The sequence below is a fragment of the Aythya ferina genome, assembly GCF_964211825.1.
Source record: "Aythya ferina genome assembly, chromosome: 2".
Lineage (NCBI taxonomy): Eukaryota > Metazoa > Chordata > Aves > Anseriformes > Anatidae > Aythya > Aythya ferina.
The window spans coordinates 97964414-97983273 of NC_140297.1; the positions used below are offsets into that span (position 1 = coordinate 97964414).

At 46.0% G+C, this 18860-nt stretch overlaps 1 protein-coding gene across 1 annotated transcript in view; it reads right to left on the reverse strand.

Moving 5' to 3' along the window:
• Positions 1 to 18860, reverse strand: part of PARD6G (par-6 family cell polarity regulator gamma) — a 47592-nt gene that overhangs the window by 26936 nt on the left and 1796 nt on the right. The window contains exon 2 of the mRNA XM_084507994.1: positions 12536 to 12758. Within this exon, the coding sequence (XP_084364120.1) occupies positions 12536 to 12758 (223 nt within the window). The remainder of the gene's footprint in view (positions 1 to 12535; positions 12759 to 18860) is intronic.

Here is an 18860-nt window from a genome sequence, read left to right on the forward strand (position 1 = left end):
CAGGTCAGAATTTGGAGACGGATCTTCTGCACGAAAACTAAACAATACACAAAGTCAGTTCCCAAATGGATACAGAAAGCCACATGTGGAGCTACAGGAAGACAGAGCTTAGAAACCACTTGCATCAGGAATTGTTTTCTTCTTTTGGTTGAGGGAAAGAGAAAACATATCCAAGACAAGAATGTGCAATAAAATCAGATTAAGGAATGTTAGTCACTCCTGGCTTCCCCTCAAAACAGAAGTCAAAGACTTTCCGCCATTCATTCACAAGACGTCTAAACATCGAGTTTGCTGAAAGGGGAGGGAAAAAAAAGGGTAAGAGTGAAAGGATGCAAAAAAAAAAAAGTCACGGTTGCTCCTCTCAGCCTACTAATAAGCTCCCCAAAGTGCTTTCCCTTCGTCCAGATGCTAAATGCCAAAGCAATCCCTGCAGCATCAGCAGGCGCTGTGGTCAGGGCTGGGTCCCAGCCAGTCAAGAGTGCAAATTCAGTATTAAATGCATTCATACTTTCCCACTGAGACAAAGACTCAAAAGCCTAACCACTGCTCCATCCTCTGCGCTGCCTCTTCCCAGTTAAACCTCCTGATGTTGCTCCTAAACAAAAATATCCTGACTGCTTACATCCATGTTTATACAAGGAAGAGGTTCAGGGTCATGGGCTGGAGGAGCTGAGAAGCACAGGCACATTGCTGCAAACGTGTCCACTCTTCTTCAGATTTGGCTTAGGTACTCAGTGGCTTCGCTGTTGCAATTCAGCATCCACTTACACAAACACCAGTGCGGTCGCTGGAGAAAGGAGGATTGTAATTGAAACCACCAAAAATAACCATTGGCAGACAACACCTGTTATTTAGCACAGACCCCCTTCAGCGGTTTTCATGGTCATGATTCAGCAGACATGGTGGCAGCACTCCAATATAAGGTCTCTCTCCCCTTTCTGAGGAAGGACCACAGAGCTGCACAGAGCACTTTAGGAGGGGACCTCGAGCCCCGAGTTTACCCAATTTACCAGCACATTACATCCCAGCCACCGGAGAAAAATGCAGACTAGTGAAAATCCAGAGAATTTCGTTAAGCCTTTGTAAAGTCTCTCCCAGGGAACCCTTTCCCTGCAAGTAAAGTGGAGCTAGGCTGCTATTCCCACTAGCTGGTGAGTCAAGCAACTTCATTAGGAAATGCTTGCTTAAGGCCAGGGTTGTTATTTGAGGTGCTGGTATCTCACCTCCCAGCAGAAGCTAGTGAACGTGCAAAAAAAATGGGGTGGTTTTTGTTTGTTTTGTTTTTAGATGAATGAAGATTTCCAGAGAGATGCACACAGAATCCTTCAAATAAAGCTGGCAGAACTATTCTGCTCCTTGGGGTTTTTATAAGGTTTGGATTGAACTCGGCACCCCAATTTTAATGGATAAGGAGACTCATTGGATCTGAAGTGTCTTTAAGACCCCAAAATATCACAAAGAACAGTTCATCAGGCCAGTGTGGAAGTTGTTCACCTACCTTTGAGTGGGATGGTAAGAAGTTAGGCATGTAACTTGCCCACCACAAGACAGAAAATAGGGAAAAAAAAAAGAAAGAAAAAAAAAAAAGCCTACCAGCCTCATGTTGTTGGGAAGGCAGAAGTCTGCACATCACAAAAGCTCACATGCATTATCACGGAGGTGACTATGTTACACAGGAGTGACTGTGCCACCAGCGGCAGGCACACACACCACTTGTATGAACTGGGAACTTGGTAATCATCAGACTCACACCTTTGATTTAAAATTATTCGTGTTTTAACCATATAAAAAACATATTGTGGCAAAAGACCTAGGAAGCTAAATAACATAGGGAGTGTGAATTTGGAACTGGAGTCCTTACTGAGCCCACTTTTAAGTGTGAGTTAACAGCTGCATGGTGACGAGACCTCCTGAACTCTTCCTCCCTGCTGCTCTGAACCACGTGTGCCACTTCTGGCAGCTGTACATCGGGCCAGCTCGCAGAGCTATCTGCACACACTGTAGACAGGCACCACGTCTGAGAGGAGAGGGATTCCTTCACCGCATGGACCAATATCCACGACACTCCGGGCAGTGTGAACACCTCCAGAAATACCTCTAACAGCATTCCCTGCTGTTCTGAGTCCTCCTCAGCAGGGATGCAACTTCCCCCTTCTTATTTCTACGCACAAGCAGCTCTCCAGCAACACTCACTGCCAACGCAGGCAGCCTCTGGAGTGCCAGGAGGTCTGCGAGGCAGGGACACCTGGTTGCCAATGCACATGTAGGAGCACCTCCTTCACACCTCTGCTTCAGCTCTCCTGGGACGTCCACGTGGAGCCGACGGGAAGGCTGGGGCAGAGGCAGCACCACTTCTGAAGACCGATGGAGCTGGTAACTGCGATCCTCCAAGATAAGCACCCCCACCCATAAACCAGACCGACAGGACTCCGGAGGGAGCGTGCTACCCACGCACCGTGTGACACCCATCGGGGCAGAAAGGCACCCACACCGCGCTGCTGCTCCGGCACTTCCTCGTGATGCAACAGGGCCCTGGGAACCCAGGACGCACCGCGTGAGAAGCAGGGTGTGGGACACAGCCGCCACGGACCGACCGAGCTACGGCGCTGGGAAAAAAAATACAAAAACAAAACAGGAAAACAAAAGGCAACACAAACAAAAATCCCAACCCACACACTCAGGAAGATGTTGCTGCACGGCTTTACTCCAGGCAGCCAGAGGGAGGGCTGGAAAATTGGTTTCAGGGATGCTCAAATACCATCTCTTGGCGTTGTCTGGGGCTGGATGCTGGTGGAAGCCCACGGTTAGACAGGTCTCTGTGTGCACCAGCAACATCCCTCCTGGTGCTTGCCAACACCACACACTTCCCAGCGATGATGCAGGTGGCTTGGGCCCTTGCTGAGGGTCATCTGAGCAAAGGAACACGCGGCTGTCGCAGCAAGCTGTTTCCTGCGATCTGCAGTCCGGGAGCTGGCTCCTGTGGCCAGCTGCTTCTGGGAACATTTCGGGGAGGGGACGTGGGTTTTGGGGCGCTGCCAAACCACAGTGCCCACAGCAGCATATGCTAAGCCACCGTGGATATCCAGCCAAGGCTTCTCTCAGTGCTCTCCCTCTGCTCTCCATCCCCCTCTGGATGACATGGCAAGCCACCTCAGAGTGCTCTGCGGCACAGGCACAGCAGAGATCTACCTGGATAACGCCCCAGTTACTGCATTTCTTCACTACACTGCATGCCTCTGAGGTACGGTGAAGGCAGCATGCAAGGCCTTCAACGCACAAGCTGCTTGAACTTCCACTCCAGGTGGGGCATGCCAGGAACAGATCCCCATAACCGACAAGTTTAATGCAAGAAAAGTTAAGGTCCCAAACTCCATGGTGTGACCAGAGCTGCCAGGTAATGCTGTCACATAACCTCTGAAGCCCCTCTGTTTTTTGAGATCAGCCAAAAAACGGGGAAGGGGAAGTTTCTCAATACTCTCATATACCTTTGCTTTCAACAGCAGAAGACACGAGACCTGGACAGAAGAGTGAAGCTAAACACAAAGTTTCCTGTTTTTTCGTAATGATGGCCCAGTGCAAGGCCAGATACCTCCGAGAGGTCACAAAGGCACCAGCCACACCACTACTGAAGTCAACTAAAACAAAGAAGAACCTGATGCGCCCCCCGGGCTTGTCCTATTTACACAAGAAGAGGCGTTAGGCAGACCTAATGGAAATCATGACCAGCGTTAGCTCAGTTACCCTTGCAAATGCAAAGCTCGCTAGCAGGTCATCAGCACTCTTTGCGCCTCGGTTATTATCTAGGGGGAACCCTTAGGACACAACCTTTGAGGTACAACAGCCCGATAAAAGAAGACACGATGTGGTTACCCACATGGAAAAGTAACTCCCTCGTGAAGTAACCTAGCGGATGAAGAAGCAGCCTTTCAGCCACAGCACTGAAGGATCCAGATTAGTTTAACACTGGAAACAAGAATCTCACATTTTCTGAGAGGTCATATCCACCATAAAGAGGTCCTCTGTAGCTGTAAAGATGATTCGAGCTTGAGGAGAGAGCACGTCCCAAGGGCTTGATGCACAAATGTTAAGTTGGCTCCTTGTAAGCTACCCTCTCCTCTCTAATACTCAGCCAGAAGTGGGTACAGAAAATCAATGATTACATTGCACACGTTCCCAGTGCACTTTTAAGCGAGCAAAAATAATGCGAGCATAACAAGACTGTCACATCTCCTGCTGATATTCTGTGTATATACACCTTTAGCTCCACTCTCTACTACGGCACAACTCAGACCGGCTGTCATCAGCGTTCAACGAGATGTCAGAAGTGACAGACCTCCTCTCATCACACCTCCCTGGTACCTGTGGAGGACTAAAACAGGTTTAAGCCTTCTCAAATCCTGGTACCTCCACTTCAGTAGAAGCAGCCGTGGTCACCTGCAGTGGAGGAGGAGGCAGAAACTCAGCCTCAGAGCCTGCTGCTGCTGGAGACCTTCCACGACTTCTTTGTGCTCGGACACTGCCTTCCACCAGCCCTCCAATTTTCACAGTGACCAGGCACTACAGAGTTTCTTATTCATTAGTGAAATAAATGTAGATAAGTGTTCTCCTTCAAAGTCTCACGCTGCTTATTTTTAAATCCCCAACTTCTCTATTATTTCTAATCCAAAGGCACAAGCAGAGAATAAATTCATTTAAGACCCCGACTGCGGGCGGTTTTTCCTCACTAATTCTTATTTCCTTACCTGCTCTGTCACTGCCGCTCCACTGCTACTAACACTCTCCAAGCTTTCTTCTAATGCTTGGAATACCAGGCACCAGCACCTGGGTGTTTTCGCCCCACAAACACACTGGCCTTGCAGAACAATTCAGAACTAAAATAAGGAACAGAAAGCAGAGAGCTGAAAAAGAAAAAAAAACAGTAAGGGGGAGAAACCAGAGAGACAGAAAAAATACAGGAAAATGAAGGAGGGAGAAAGGAGGAGGAGACAAGTGGTGTGGAAGTTGTTCATGTGAAGCTTTTAGAGGTTACTTGGTGTTAGGATATAGCAGGGGACTGAAGAGCAAGAACAGTGAAGTTTTCTAGGTTAATAGTTTCCTCAGTATTCCTCCGGGATTCTTTGCTACTCTAAACATAGCACAGAGGAAAAAATAAGATCCAAGCAGCTCTTCGTTAGGGACAGGCTCAAGAAAGAGGCCTTTCAACTGTCCCCACACCGCTTTTCCCCTTGGAACTGAATATCCTGAGTTCTGGTGCAGATTTATTAAAGCTGACAGTCACATTGGGGAAGCGCAATCCTAACACCACAGGCAGTGAGAAGACAAAAGAGGAGCTTTCACTTTTAAAAAGCATGTATTTTTGAGGTTTTTAGAGTTATATTTTCCATTAGGTAAGTTAGCTTTTCGATGCCTACTACGAACAGCTCGCAGAAGCATCCAACACCGCACACTTGCTTGCGGTGCAGGAGTGCACCCACACATTAAGTTGTCAGAAGCCCTTTAGAGCACTTCAGAAATTCAACAGAGAGCCTCTTCCCAGCGGCCTGAATCCCGAGGTAACATAAGCATCTGCATTGTGCTATCTACACTCCCTCGCCACATGAAAGCTGCTTTGAGCGTGCGAGGTCTCTTCAGGTGAACTCCACCGCCTGTGTCAAGAGGAGATTGGCAAGTGCCTTTCATCATTATCCGCACGCTGTCGTACTTGTTTCCATCATTTGGGAACGGAAATGACAGCTAGGCAGGACAGGAAAAAACCTGAGCCATGTGCAGGAAGCAGAATCTTGTATTTTGACTGCTAAGGTAGGGAAATATAAATAGTGGAAAATTCCCTCGTACAGACCTCAACGAGAGAGGATCGTCTGACAAGCCTTCCTCTCCGATGTTTTTGTATGGTCAAGCCACCTGTTGGAGCAGATTCTCTATCTTAAATTAAAAGGGCCAGACCAAGGAAGAAAACAAGATTATAACAGTACAAACAAGACGATAATTTTCCTGGAGAATGTCTTTGTGTAGACATCATTGGGAATAACTGGGGGAGTCCTTCTGTCTTGTTTTTCTAAGCACTGTCACAGCAGCAATCTGCAACTGTAAGACAACACGCACGGCACTGAGGAATGAAAGAAAAGACTGGTTATTTACTTGTTCTCACGCGGCTCACCAGCGAAAGCCAAGCATGGAGCTGAGTAGAGTTTCTTATTAAAGGCTGCACGAGCTTCCCCCGTAAATGAGTTCCTTCAGCCTAACTTCAGCTGAGCTTGTGGTGCCGGTGCCAGCTAAACGCAATTTAAATGCAATCAGCTGTAGCAGTTAAAGTATAATTTTTATTATTAATATGCTTTCATTATCAAGCTACTAAACTTTGCAACTAAAAGCAAGCCCCATGTAGCTTTAGTACAGAAGTGCCACAAGTTTTTTCTGCCAGTTACAGCACAGCAGCATTTTCACAAGGCTTTTGCTGCATCCCTAGTGTACAGTGCAGCTACCAACATTTATACAGCGCCCAGTGAAACCTTTACTGTAAAACAAGTTTCAGATTTACTCTAGAAACCCAATTTGCAGGCAACACAATTTCCACGTGCTCTCCTCGCCTATCACCTACAATTCTTGCTCACCACCTCTTCTGGCTGCAGATGAAAACCAAATATCCACGTACTCCAAAAAGGGAGTTTTCAAGGAGCCTTGTGCTGGCTCTGCTCAGCCACCAGGTATTGCTAACCATGCCAAAAACAAAATCCAGGGCTGTTTTGTGTTTATGTCTGACAAGCCAGATAAAACGTAATGCTTTCAAAGATGCTTAATAAAGTAGTTGAAAGATTACCCAGTCTCATCATTTGCACATGAAAGGTGGGGCAATGGAGCTCCAGTAATTTGTTGCCAGACTTCAGTGAAACAAACAGCTGCATTTTACTTATCTTCAGATATCAAAGGACTCGAGTGGGACAAAGATTACTTGGCTTAACAAGCAAAGACCCCTCCAGCTCAAACACAGAGATGTTTCTGAGAAAAATCATGAAAGGGTTTAAGCCCAGCAGCAATTCCTATTATATTAGCATGAAATCTACCACCCTTCCCTAATCTCGTCAAAGCTGAGGCAAGAAGCTTTTTCCTCCTTTTACAGTGCTTGCAGACTTTGGAAACAGGCAACACTGCTGCTAACTGCTTCCTCCCAGGAAGCTGAGGCTTCATGGCAACTTCAATCGGCCGTCCTGCCCATCCCACGCTGGTGCCTCACAAGAACAACTGGTTTTCTGCCAAAGAGCTCTCTCAGAGAGCTCAGACACTGGGTCACACCCAAACCAGGGCAGAGGAGACACGGTGGCAGCCCTAGGACAGTTTGGAGAGCAGCAGAGCTGCATCTTCTGTTTCATCAATGAACTGCACCAAGTGCTACAGCAGTGGCTTCTCCTCCCTCCTCTTTTACAAGGGCATGTAAGTCTCAAGCCACCTTCTCTGCACCCTTACCTTTAATTTTATTCCCTCCAATGTGCAGAAGAACATTTTGAAAATCTGCGCAGCCCAACCAAGAGCAAGACCAGAAGCAGTTCAGGATTCCCCTCCACATGAGCTGCTACCTGCTTTATCATTTAATATATCAGGTGCCTCTGAGAGCAGTAAAACCACCCTGCTCTTGTTCAGGACAGCCTTTCGAGGTGATAAAGTTAACGCCTGTGCTGTAAAATAAACAGGAAGGTTACTGAAGAACCAAAAAGACGTGGAAGACTTCAGCTTTTCCTCTGGAAGCCTAAGCCGAGAGTTAAGGGTTTTAGATAGCTGAAAATAGGTTTAATTTTAGTTGCTGCCTCAAAGCCAGTTCTCATGTTTAACACATGTGGTTAGACAGCCAACCACCATTCCTGAGGATTATCTGCTTAGAGTATGAAAGACAATAAAACAACCCACCATCAGTTTTGCAGTCAGACCTGGGCACGATTCCCATTAGCACATTTTTATTTTAAAACTCATAGCTGTGATTGCTATGATTTTCTAAAACAAGACAGCTAAGCACAGATGTGGGTACCTCAAGCAGAACAGAACTTTGCCAGGTAAAAAAAAATAAAAACAAAAACTGCAGAGCTATTTATCTGCTTCTGCACACAGAGAAGAAACTTTCTGCTGCATGGCACAGCAGTTTAAACACATCAGTCACTGCACGCTGCAGAGGAAAATTAGCTTTTTCCAAACTCATTAAAACGAGCCAAATTCAAGGCCAGATCCAAAAGGCAGCCTGGTCAGCGCACATTTCTCCCTGTTGATTTTGGACTGAGCTTTAAGTGAGAACTGATGGTAGACAGCAGCGCTAACCACTCCAGGAGAAAAGCAAGGTCTGGTGTTCGATGTGCTGGTTTACTGTTACAGTAATAGGCTATTAAAATATAACTACAGAAGAGCAGACACTTAATAGTGAGTCTCTGAAGATGGGACTTAATGGCTTTTTACACACTATCAGTTTTCCAGACTGCAAAATACAAGACAATAAAGGTACTACAAGACACCAGCCTCCTCTAGCTTCAGGCCACCTCAATTAACAGCTGCAGTTCATTTGTGGCATTAACTAAATTATTATGTTAGGCCTTGTTCTGGTTAGCTTTATAGAGTGTTTTAGGTTTAGTTGCTCTGTTCAAATGCTCTTCAGCTTCTTAGGGCTTTCTTTTTCTTTTCTGTTCCCATAGGAAGCCTGATATTTGAAAACATGCAGAAATACAGCTCCAGCATCTGACACTCCAGCACTCCACCTCTTCCCTACCTGTAGGATACTTACATAACCATTCAAACCTTTAGGAAGCTTTAAAATTAATTGTATTAATGGAAAGAGCGTGAGTTTGATCTGGATTCTGTTTTAGGCTTAATTAAGCTCCCCAACACCCATAGTTTACTGTTGTGTTTATGGAAGTTGCTTAAGAACCACAGCAATACGCCTGCTGATTCAGATTATCAGCAGCTGTACGCATGCAGCAGCCACAAGCACCATCTCAGTCCTTACACACAACACCTCCCGGAGCTCCTAACCTCACTAGGTTAAGCACACCATAGCTGGTATCTCAAGCAAAAGAGGGGAAATCTGGGATCTGTTGTCTCGTAGACCTTCACTTAAATCCTGATGATCTGCTTGCAAAGCCTGAGGAGTCATTTCAGGCGGGTTTACGATGAAGGAGTCATAACGCTTCTGCTGTTGGTCACTCCCTTCTGTTTCAGAGCCCCCAAAACAGCCTGGTTTGAACACACTCTGCCTCCAGGAGACAGGCATTAAAACAAGATTTGATAGTAATGTCATTCCATTTAATCATAGAAGAAAAAATGTAATGCAGTCACACTATGTAATACTGACCCATTTGGTTTTTTTAGTTCGTTTCTACTTGAATACAGAGCTTATACTTTTAATTTTTGCTGTATTAAATACTGTGTCTCTCACGAGCTGTAGTTTAAAACAGACACAGAACAAACGAAGTCTTGCAACACTGATGAAGAACTGCATCAACAGATAAGCCTTTCCTTCATGCAGGTCTTGGCCAGAGTACAAGAGCTCAGTTATTGTGGAGCAAGTCAAACACATCCATAATTCCTCGCATTGTTCTGAGGTCGCTGGTGCATCCGTCCTTTCCCCAGCAGCAGGCATCTTCCACGCAGGGTTCTGGGTATGTTTGACACCGGTCACAGCCAAGTGAGTAAATTCTTGGGCTGGAAGCATCAGCTGATATAAATCGCTATTGTGCTAATGAAGTCAAGAGCCACATCAGTTTACAACAGCTGAGGACACAGCCCATGCTGTAGCCTGGGAAAGCAAGTCGAAAGAAAACTGGCTTGTTTTTCTTTTTATAGCCTGCTTGTCTAATTAGGATTTTTATCTGCATTGTAATTTGGTGTCGGAGGGGAGGGGGAAGGAAGAGCAACACATACTTTGTGCAGATGGATCACTACCAGCTATAAAAACTTGACACAGCTGAGCGCGCTCAAATGTAACCGTCAGATGTCCCAGAGACCTCAAGACCCCAAAAAGCATCTGCAGTGATTGTCGCAGGCACACTGGGAACAGCAAGCCAGTTCTTAATAAAAAGGCTGGCTTATAAGCACTGACATTTCCTTGCTGGGAAGGGAGAACGGCTACTGTGATCCTGAAAATCTGGGGGCTCAGGTGTGGAAAAAAATAAATAATAAAATAAAAAAACAAGGACATAGATTAAGACAGCTATCCCATACCTAGACACCAGCCTCACAGGCACATGGCTAGCCTCAGGACAAATGAGGGAAGTGCTTTTGAATTTAAGTGCAAGACTAAGCTCAGATTTAAAATAAAATAAAACAAATCAAACTAGCGAGTTGTTGCCTGATTATTGTCCCCAGTTCTGTCCCCCTGGTAACAAACAGTTAAGCGGGTTTATCATCATTATATAACCCCCTTGACAAGAGAAAGGATAGCCCAGCTATAAGCTGTGAGAACAGCCCAAATGACTAATCACGCAGCTGATAAACAGCCCGCTCGGCTAGAAAAGGACCTCAACTTGGGCTACTCAGTTGTTCCACGTCCACACACTTCTGCCCAGTCTCCTCCCTGCTCAACAGCAGTGCGGGAACAGCCTCTGGCAGCCACCCCCGAGGACTTCTCCTACGGAAGAGCAGCGATCCACGGCCCAGCGAGCCGCACAGCCCGTGCCCTGCAGCCTCCACTGAAGTCGGAGGACCGGCCTCATGTTTTACTGGCATCCCTTTCGACTTAATTTCCCGCCTCCGCAGCCCGAGCTGAGGGTGTGAGCCGAAGCACAGCGGACACACCGCATTCCCCAGGATGGCACAATGGTTTCCTGCTTGCTGGGATAGGGGCTGCTCCCCTCCTTCTCCAGCAGAAGGACCAGCACCTCGGTCTGAAGAAAGGGAAAACTGTGTTTGTGTGTGCAGGGGGGGTTATGGTGGAGCAAAGGAGGGAAAAACAAACAAGATTTGATAAAATTTCAGGAACTCCTGCTATTTTTGAAGGGAACAATTCCTCCAAGTCTCTTCTCATAAAAGGAAATGTACGAGGTGGTTTGGAAGCATCCACAAGCATTAGCCACAGGAGTCCTGTGTTAAAGGCACCTTTTCCATTAAGGTTACGAGTTACAAACCTCCCTGACTAGCATACAATTTCCTGCTGAAGAAGAGGAGGGAGCATCTTCCCCACATGGAGCCAACAGTATTCTCTTACTTGCCTGCTTGTGTGTCCAGCAGTTTGGTGGCAATTCCTCTCCCAGTGCCACTAGGGATACTCAAGGCTTCCAGCGGTCTGCTCGGAGCAAGGACTGCCGTGTTTGGAACAGGACTGATCCAGAGACACATGAATAAACTTGAGCTGATGCAGGCATGACAGTCATGCAAGCAATTTCTCATGACCTGACCCACCACGAACACTCACAAGCCCTAACAGGCGTTGCAGGAAGGAGATGTAATAGGACTTGTCATCCAGCTCGCTGTTTCCTGCACCAGAAAGGAGAGCTACCAACCCAAGTCCTCTTTCAGGAGACATTCCCACTCATCTGACAGACACACAAACAAAAGAAACTGGTCTGGATCCTCTTCTCCACTGCCTCCTCGAGCATTTATTTTCATCCAAAAGAAAGAGGCAGACATGTTCTGGATGGGGAGGGCCACACAGCTCTGCCTGTATCTGATGACATAGAAGCAAACCACAGGCTACACCAGCTCCTATCAGGGAGCAGGCTGGAGCCTCTTGCTAAATCCCCGTCAATACAAAAACGCACACAGCAACGAGCCCAGCCCCAAAAAGCTACATGACTGTTCAAAACCACAGATCAAGTCTCGTTTCTGACTCTGCCACTGACCAGATTTTAATTCCAAACCCTGTGCTATAAATCGCTACCTGCCTGCACACACTGTGGAGGCAGTGTTAACACAGCGCCGGCTTCCTCTGGGACTGAAGGAGTTCTGCAGGAAGACAACTCGTTATAAAAAGCAACCCTCGTCTGAAGCAACTGTCAGACACAGCCTTTAGGGGGAAGGCAGGGTCTACTTCCAGATATCTGCAATAAAAGCTTGACAACAACAACGCAGCCACTCAAATCTGAAGTCACCTTGACATTCAGGCAATTCTGCCCAACACTTGGCTGATGATTTCAAAAAGGGAAGAATCAGCACTCCTTTATTTAAGGACAGAAGAGAAATTATCAGCTGTCTGCCAGGTCAGAATCAAACAAGAATTCATTTGTGACATAACTTTTTTTTTTTTTTTAAATAACAACAGATCTGTGTGCATTCACATGCTATACAGCCATGAATGATTTAGATGTGACACTGATTATAATGGATGACACGCAGCACGCTATCCCTCAAATGCCTGACAGGCAGCAATGCCATACCCCTGCTTGCCCTAAAGTCATGCCATTTTACATGCTTGTAATGAGGTGTCCGAAAGAACAGCCTGTGACCCTGAGAAGTGGAAGGGGTCCCACATTCCTCTTGTGTCATCTCAGCCTTTAAATAAAGGCTGATCCGCTCTTCACCTTGCCCCAGAACTGGCCAAGGCACTGAAATGAATTTTGTGTCTTACCTTGCCTTTGTATAAAAACCCTGAGCAGTGGATGGGCACTTGAAACGGCCTTGAAGAAGTTGTCATCGTTGTTAATGGGGAGGAGGTCTCCATGCACGTCAGCATATCCGATCATCACTTCCAGGTTGGCGATGTGGTGAATGTGGAGAATTAGTTTATAGAAGTCTTCAAACTTTCCCGGCTTGTAGCGGTCCAGGGAGAACCTTCTGAACTCTGCCCCAAACTGCAAGAGAAAACAACAAAGAGTGTCTGCTATCACATGTCTTCACAGCCCAGAGCTCCAGTTTGACACTTGATCATGGTACACATCTCTTTCTGTGAGAAATACAGCCACATGTCAGTGCCTTCAAGTCTACAAATACCCTTTAAAGTCCTCCCATTAGAATAAAACCATGGCTACCAAGACACCACCCTGCTTGACAACAGGTATGCTCCCATGTGCCACCTTAATATTTAAAGCATATGCTTCCTTTTAAGTTGCCATCCCAGAGGATTTGCAGGATTTAGCTTTGAAGCTCCATCATTCACTACCATCATCTCGGGCATCCACAGAACCACTCTTTGAAGCAGAAGTGTTCACCCTACTGCTTTCAAAAGAAATTACTCAGCTATTCAAACAACCTTAATAAGAATTCTTTACACGTTTTCTATCAATACCACCGGGATCCCAACCACAAGACCTTTAAAGAAGTGTGGTATGTGAGCGCACAGGCTGCTATTAGCAAGTTACACTCCCTCTCCATGCCCCCAGAATTTCCTGGTATCCATGTAGGATGAGGGAAGTTCTTATTTTAAATGAGTTTTTACAGGTTTAAACCTTCTGCCACTGCACCAGCTGTTATTCCTGAAGCTTCATGAGTGACTGTTAAAAAAAAAAAAAAGAGGGTGGTGGCACAAGATAATTGAAAATGTTTTATTTAAAATAACTTCATGTATTTAAGTCAGGAACCGATTGCAGAAAAGACTTCAGTTCACTTTATCTCTGCTATCAGAAACCAAGCAGGCTACTAAGAGCAGGAGGAAACAATGAGATTCTCCAACCATGGGAATGAATGAAGTGAAACTTCATTCAACTTTTTTTTAGGCATCTAAGAGAAATCAGGCAGAAGGTACATTTGCTCTGGTACATTTCTTTCCAGAGCTTAGATGGTTTAGTACTAGTAATCTACTAGTACTAACCAGCTGAAGCTCTACATCACGCTAACTCACTCCCAAAGAACCATATCCATAAATCCACAAACAAGGCAGGTTGTGATAGGACCTCGTGGAAGTTCTCATCTGCAAAGTCAGTCAGTATCAGGGCAAGAAACCACAGAGAAAACAAACAAAAACAGTTAAAGAAAACTGAGACTTTTCTGTAGATAAGTTTTTCCTCAAAATTGTGAGTAACTCGCTTAGAGGTTTGCAGTTGTTAAATCAACTTACAAATGCAAGCTACTCTTCTGCTGAGACTAACAAAAGCCTGAATCATCACCAGGAACATCTTCAACCAGAAAAAAAAAAAGCAAAGCCCTACCAGCTTTGGGTGCAAGCATGTTCTCAAATTATTTCCGCAGTTATGAAAATCCCACTCTTCGGCATCAAAGCCTAGTTGTGATCATCCGAAAGCCTGTTTAGGCAAACTATGCCGCTTGTTTGTGATACTGACGGCTGGTTCCAGTTTGGATTTCAATTCAGGATGCCCATCCAAAGGCACAAAAGCTGAGCAACCCACAGCTGGTTCCAATGGAGGAGAAACAGTCCCTCTTTGTCCTCCACCCCCTGCTCCTCTCCAAAAGAAAATCTGAGCAACAACTTTTTAAACCAACAGAAAGCTGACGTAGTTTTCAAACAGAAATATCTTAAAGCTTTCTTTCTCATGGATTCAAAAGAGAAGAAGCCATCTTCCCATGACAAGAGTAGCACCTACATGGCAAACCCAAGAGGCAGGAACAAGATCTCTGGAGGCTTCACCTCCTGCCTGGCAGGAGCGTGGGGTTCCTTTAGGCACCATGGCATCGTGCCAGGCTATGTGCCCTGGTAAATGCTCGTTTGTAGGAGAACACGGAGCCCCTTCAAAAGGGATTTTGGCAGATAGCGCAGCTGATGCTGTGTTGTTTAAAGGTTAGTCCTGCTGCAGTCGTGGTGTAGCTGATGAGTTTACCCTGGGCATATACACAGGCAGCAGCCATTGTCAGTGGGGCTTTTCAGAAGAGGAACAAAATGCTTCAGCCCTGACCGTTCATTCATCCTCCCTAATGAGGCTGATAGCGAGTATCGCAGTGATAATAGGTTTCGCAGTGCCACACGGCTCAGGACCGGGTGCTCTGCATTGTATTCAGACGGAATTTCAAGATAACCCCCGCCATGGGTCTTCCAGAAACTACACATTCAATGAGGGCTCTGCCAAGACAGCCAAGACGACCGTCTGCTTTCCTGAGCCACAAACAAAGTTCATCCTTCGTGTATCACTCGAAAGGCAGAGACACAAGGACTGGCGTCTGCCAGCAGCCTCTGCCAGAACAATACCGTGTTACGCTGCCTGACAAACCAACAGCTTTAACAAGCAGATTAGCTCTCCATCATGAAGTAAATCACTCCGACCTATTTACCTAACGCAAATACGGCACCCCCTTATTGCAGGAGTCAGAGGGCAGGAGGGTCTGAGGGAACTTAAAGAGAATTTAGTCTGACAGAGCTCAGCATGACTGAAGGGAAAAGAAATTCAGAAAGAAATTCTGGGTGCAGCAGGGAGGGCCGAAGAGAGGATGGGGGAGAGGAGGGAGCAGGATTTTGAGGTTTGTTTACCTGGAGGGCTGCTGTTCTGTAGAAATAAAAGGGAAGAGGTCTCTGCCAGCAAAACAGACCTTTTATTCTTTTTGAAAAAGGTTAAGTTTCACAAATTTTACAGGGTGGAAAAAAGAAGTGCTATGTTCAGGAGGTGCCATCCCTCTAGCTCATTGCTGGAGTCGAGTTTAGGCTATTGTAATAAGACATCAAAGGGCAACATTTAGCAATAAACACGAATTACATTAGCCACCTACTTCTCCCATGGAGTATCGGGGACAGAAAGAAAAACAAACACTCTTAGCCTCGCAGACTGTAATTTCTGCCTACCTGCGAGCTCCTCAGACTGAGGCAGACCTGATCAGGGTGAGAAGGAGCAGACACAGGGTAAATGGTTTTGTGCCAGGTGTTTTCAGCTGGGACTCGAGCTCTGCTGCCACACCTCTCTGTCTGTACCCTGCTGTTCCCTTTCTCCCCTTCTCTCCATGTCTCCCCCAGCTCTCCTTCGTGCTGCTCCCAGTCCCACAGTGGCTGTCTCTGGAGCCCTGACAGGGACCGGGAGCCAGGGAGGAAGGGAGAGGGATGGCCCCAGGCTGGGTGGCCCTTAGAGGCAGGGAATGGCTCAGAAGGCAGGTTTCATCCTCAACTTCTGGCCTGCATTGTAAATGTAATTAGGGACGAGCAATCCATCCATGGAAGTGCTTCTTGGCTACCAAGAGCCCCGATTAAGCACCCACAAAGCTTCTTACAGAGGCGTGATAAGGGACTACTGGGGACAGCACTATTCATTGCCCCCTGAAGAACTCCTTAGAGGTGGCTGGCCCAGCAGCCTGCTGGACCCACAGAGCCTCCGCAGGTATTTTAACCTCGGAGAGGAGACATTCCTTTCTGGCTCCGCCTGTAAGCAGCTTTTCAGCTTCACAGGGCACCTCAGCAAATTAAAGGCCCCTTGCTCAGTGCCCCTTAGGGCTGTTTCAGTGTGCCCGGGCTCAAATTCGGAAGCCAACTCCGAAAGACAGACTTGTTGGGTGAAGTTTCGAGCAGGTCAGAAACTCCCGAGCCATTAGGATAAGAGTGGCTACGAAAGCAAGGGTGAGAAGCTGGAGGTGGGATCCATCAGAAGAGAGAACGGAGCAAGCACAAGACCTCTTAAGAGGTTAATGTTTACAGCCCGACATCTTCCTCCTGACACTTTTTGCAAAAATCCCGAGTGACTCAAGCCGATATTGCTATGGCATATTGCCTTCATTTGCGAGGGGAAGCACTGTGGTTTTCTCAGTCCGTGCCACATTTGGTTTGCATACAATCCATGTTTTGAAGCTCAACACCAGCGGTTACCATCAGCCGATCACAGGGCTTTTCTCTGCAGTTATTTTCCTGGTGTTCTAGGTATGGCAAGCATGATCCGAACTTGGAAGAAACTAAAGTACTGCTTAGAAACTTAAATAGACGACATCTTTTTAAACCTAGAGGACGTCAAAACAGTTCTGAAGAGTGCAACACATGGAAAACATTTCTTGAACTGCAGAAGGCCTGCATGACTTTCAGGGTTAGAGTGAAATCACACAAAGTACAAGAGGCTGGAAAAGACAACTCTCACTTGGTTAACACCAGGCAGAGGAGAAGCAGAGCTTTATAAACGCTTTGCAGGGGACTGGTAAAGGCAAGTTTGCTCTTGGTAAAGGTAAAACACCACTTGGTGTCACACATTTCAAGGTAAGAGCTGCAGTGTCACATATACGTGCAACATCACTAAGGTTATCTGAACTGCATCAGCAACTTCTGGAGGGAAAAGGGCATTTCAGGTTAAAACAGTTATTTTTAACCTTCTGATACAAAGCATGACGACCTGCACACCAGACAAGGCACCCACAAGGTGTTTGGCTGTTACTCCAACCCAGCAGGTGGGAAGAGACTTGCTGAAGCATCGCCTGACTCACACACGTGTCCGAGGCCCAAAAGACACCATTTTATCTGCTAGGCACTTCTAAAAGCACAGGGCACAGCTGACCCCAAGCATGCCCTCTGTCTTCAAGGACCACACCACTGTCACATCTATATCCTGTACGCATGGGAATATGACCAAAAGTTTATTCAAAATCCAGTAGCAGCATTCAGCTGAACACCACCACTTACTGGAACAGGGAAGAAACAGGATGGGAGGAGAGAGCACAAGAAATATGGTTATAGTTAACTGGATGTATTTATCTTAATGGGTTTGTTTATAGTAGAAGGATGTTAGTCACATTGTTAACTTGTAAAGCAGTTGTTAATACAAGAAAATATGACACTATTAATATGGCAGAAATGCCACAATCTACCACCGAGTATCCAAAATTGCACTTGAGTCAGGTAGCTGTGCCTTTATAATCCTCAGCCATTACCAAAAGTTTTCATTCTTGAAGAAGGTTTAGCAACTAAACAAGAGGGGTTTTTTTTAAAGGACTATTTTTGGTGGCAACCAAGAGTCCTTTTGAAAATCTGAAAGTTAATTTGTTCTGGTATATACACCTTACAGAGAATAATGCAGGAGAAGGAAAAAATAATAATTCTGCACTGCTTTTAAGCCAGAAACATAACACTGTCAGCTTTAAAATGCAAAAACTCCCCCACAACCAAGTCAGAGAGCTACCATTTAAAGGCCTGAGGGAATCTCATACCTCTACCACTCCAGAGCATCCAAGTGACTGGAAAAGAAGTGTACACTTCAGCTGACAGCTACCCTCCTATTCGAAAAGCTACATGTGCAATTGAGAAAATCATCTCTCTATTTTTCACTTGATCGGAGGAGGTTGAGGTAAAATTGACTGCATGGAGCTAATTAAAGAGGAAGCCTCAGCATTAATGTACAGTAATTTTCGTTTTGTAAGTTTTTGTTCTTCAGGAAGGTTACTCATGGAGAGAGGGGCCTTCAACCTCTCTGCAGAGCTAGAGAGAGAAGATGAAAATAGGGCTGCAATCTCCTGCCAGCATGCCAGATTCTTAGTAAAACAAACAAAAATCCCCGCACACTGCTTGCTCTGGAGATCTCAGCAAAGAGGAGAGAAAGAGTCATCTGGAAACCTTTTTCAGAGATTAGAGGTAATTTCTTCAAAGGGAACAGACACTCACTCCTCTTGTCACCAGGCTGGGGAAGGGAGCCACAGAGCACTAGGCACATGAGAATACACAGTTGTTCTACGCCAGCGAGATAATGTGCCTTCAGATCCTGCCTAAATGGGCTGAAACATTTATTCTGAGCTATGCAGACAACACCTAGATAACGACTGAGCTTCTAATTCACTCTGTTGAGAAAGACTCGGGAAGAGAAAAGGGATAAGATATAATTACGATTCAATTATTATTTTCCTATGACATGTGCCAATTTCTAAGCAGGTTTCTCTTTCTCCTTCCGCTCTCCCATCCAGCAATAAGCTCTTAAGTGTTTTGATTATAAGGCCGGCTTTCAGGGGAGGAGACAGGCAGGGAGAAAGCACAGAGCCTGAAGGAAGATGACTGCTTCAAGCAGAAGACTATTGCAATTACAATTACTGCCATGCTTGAGAACAAATGCATGCAG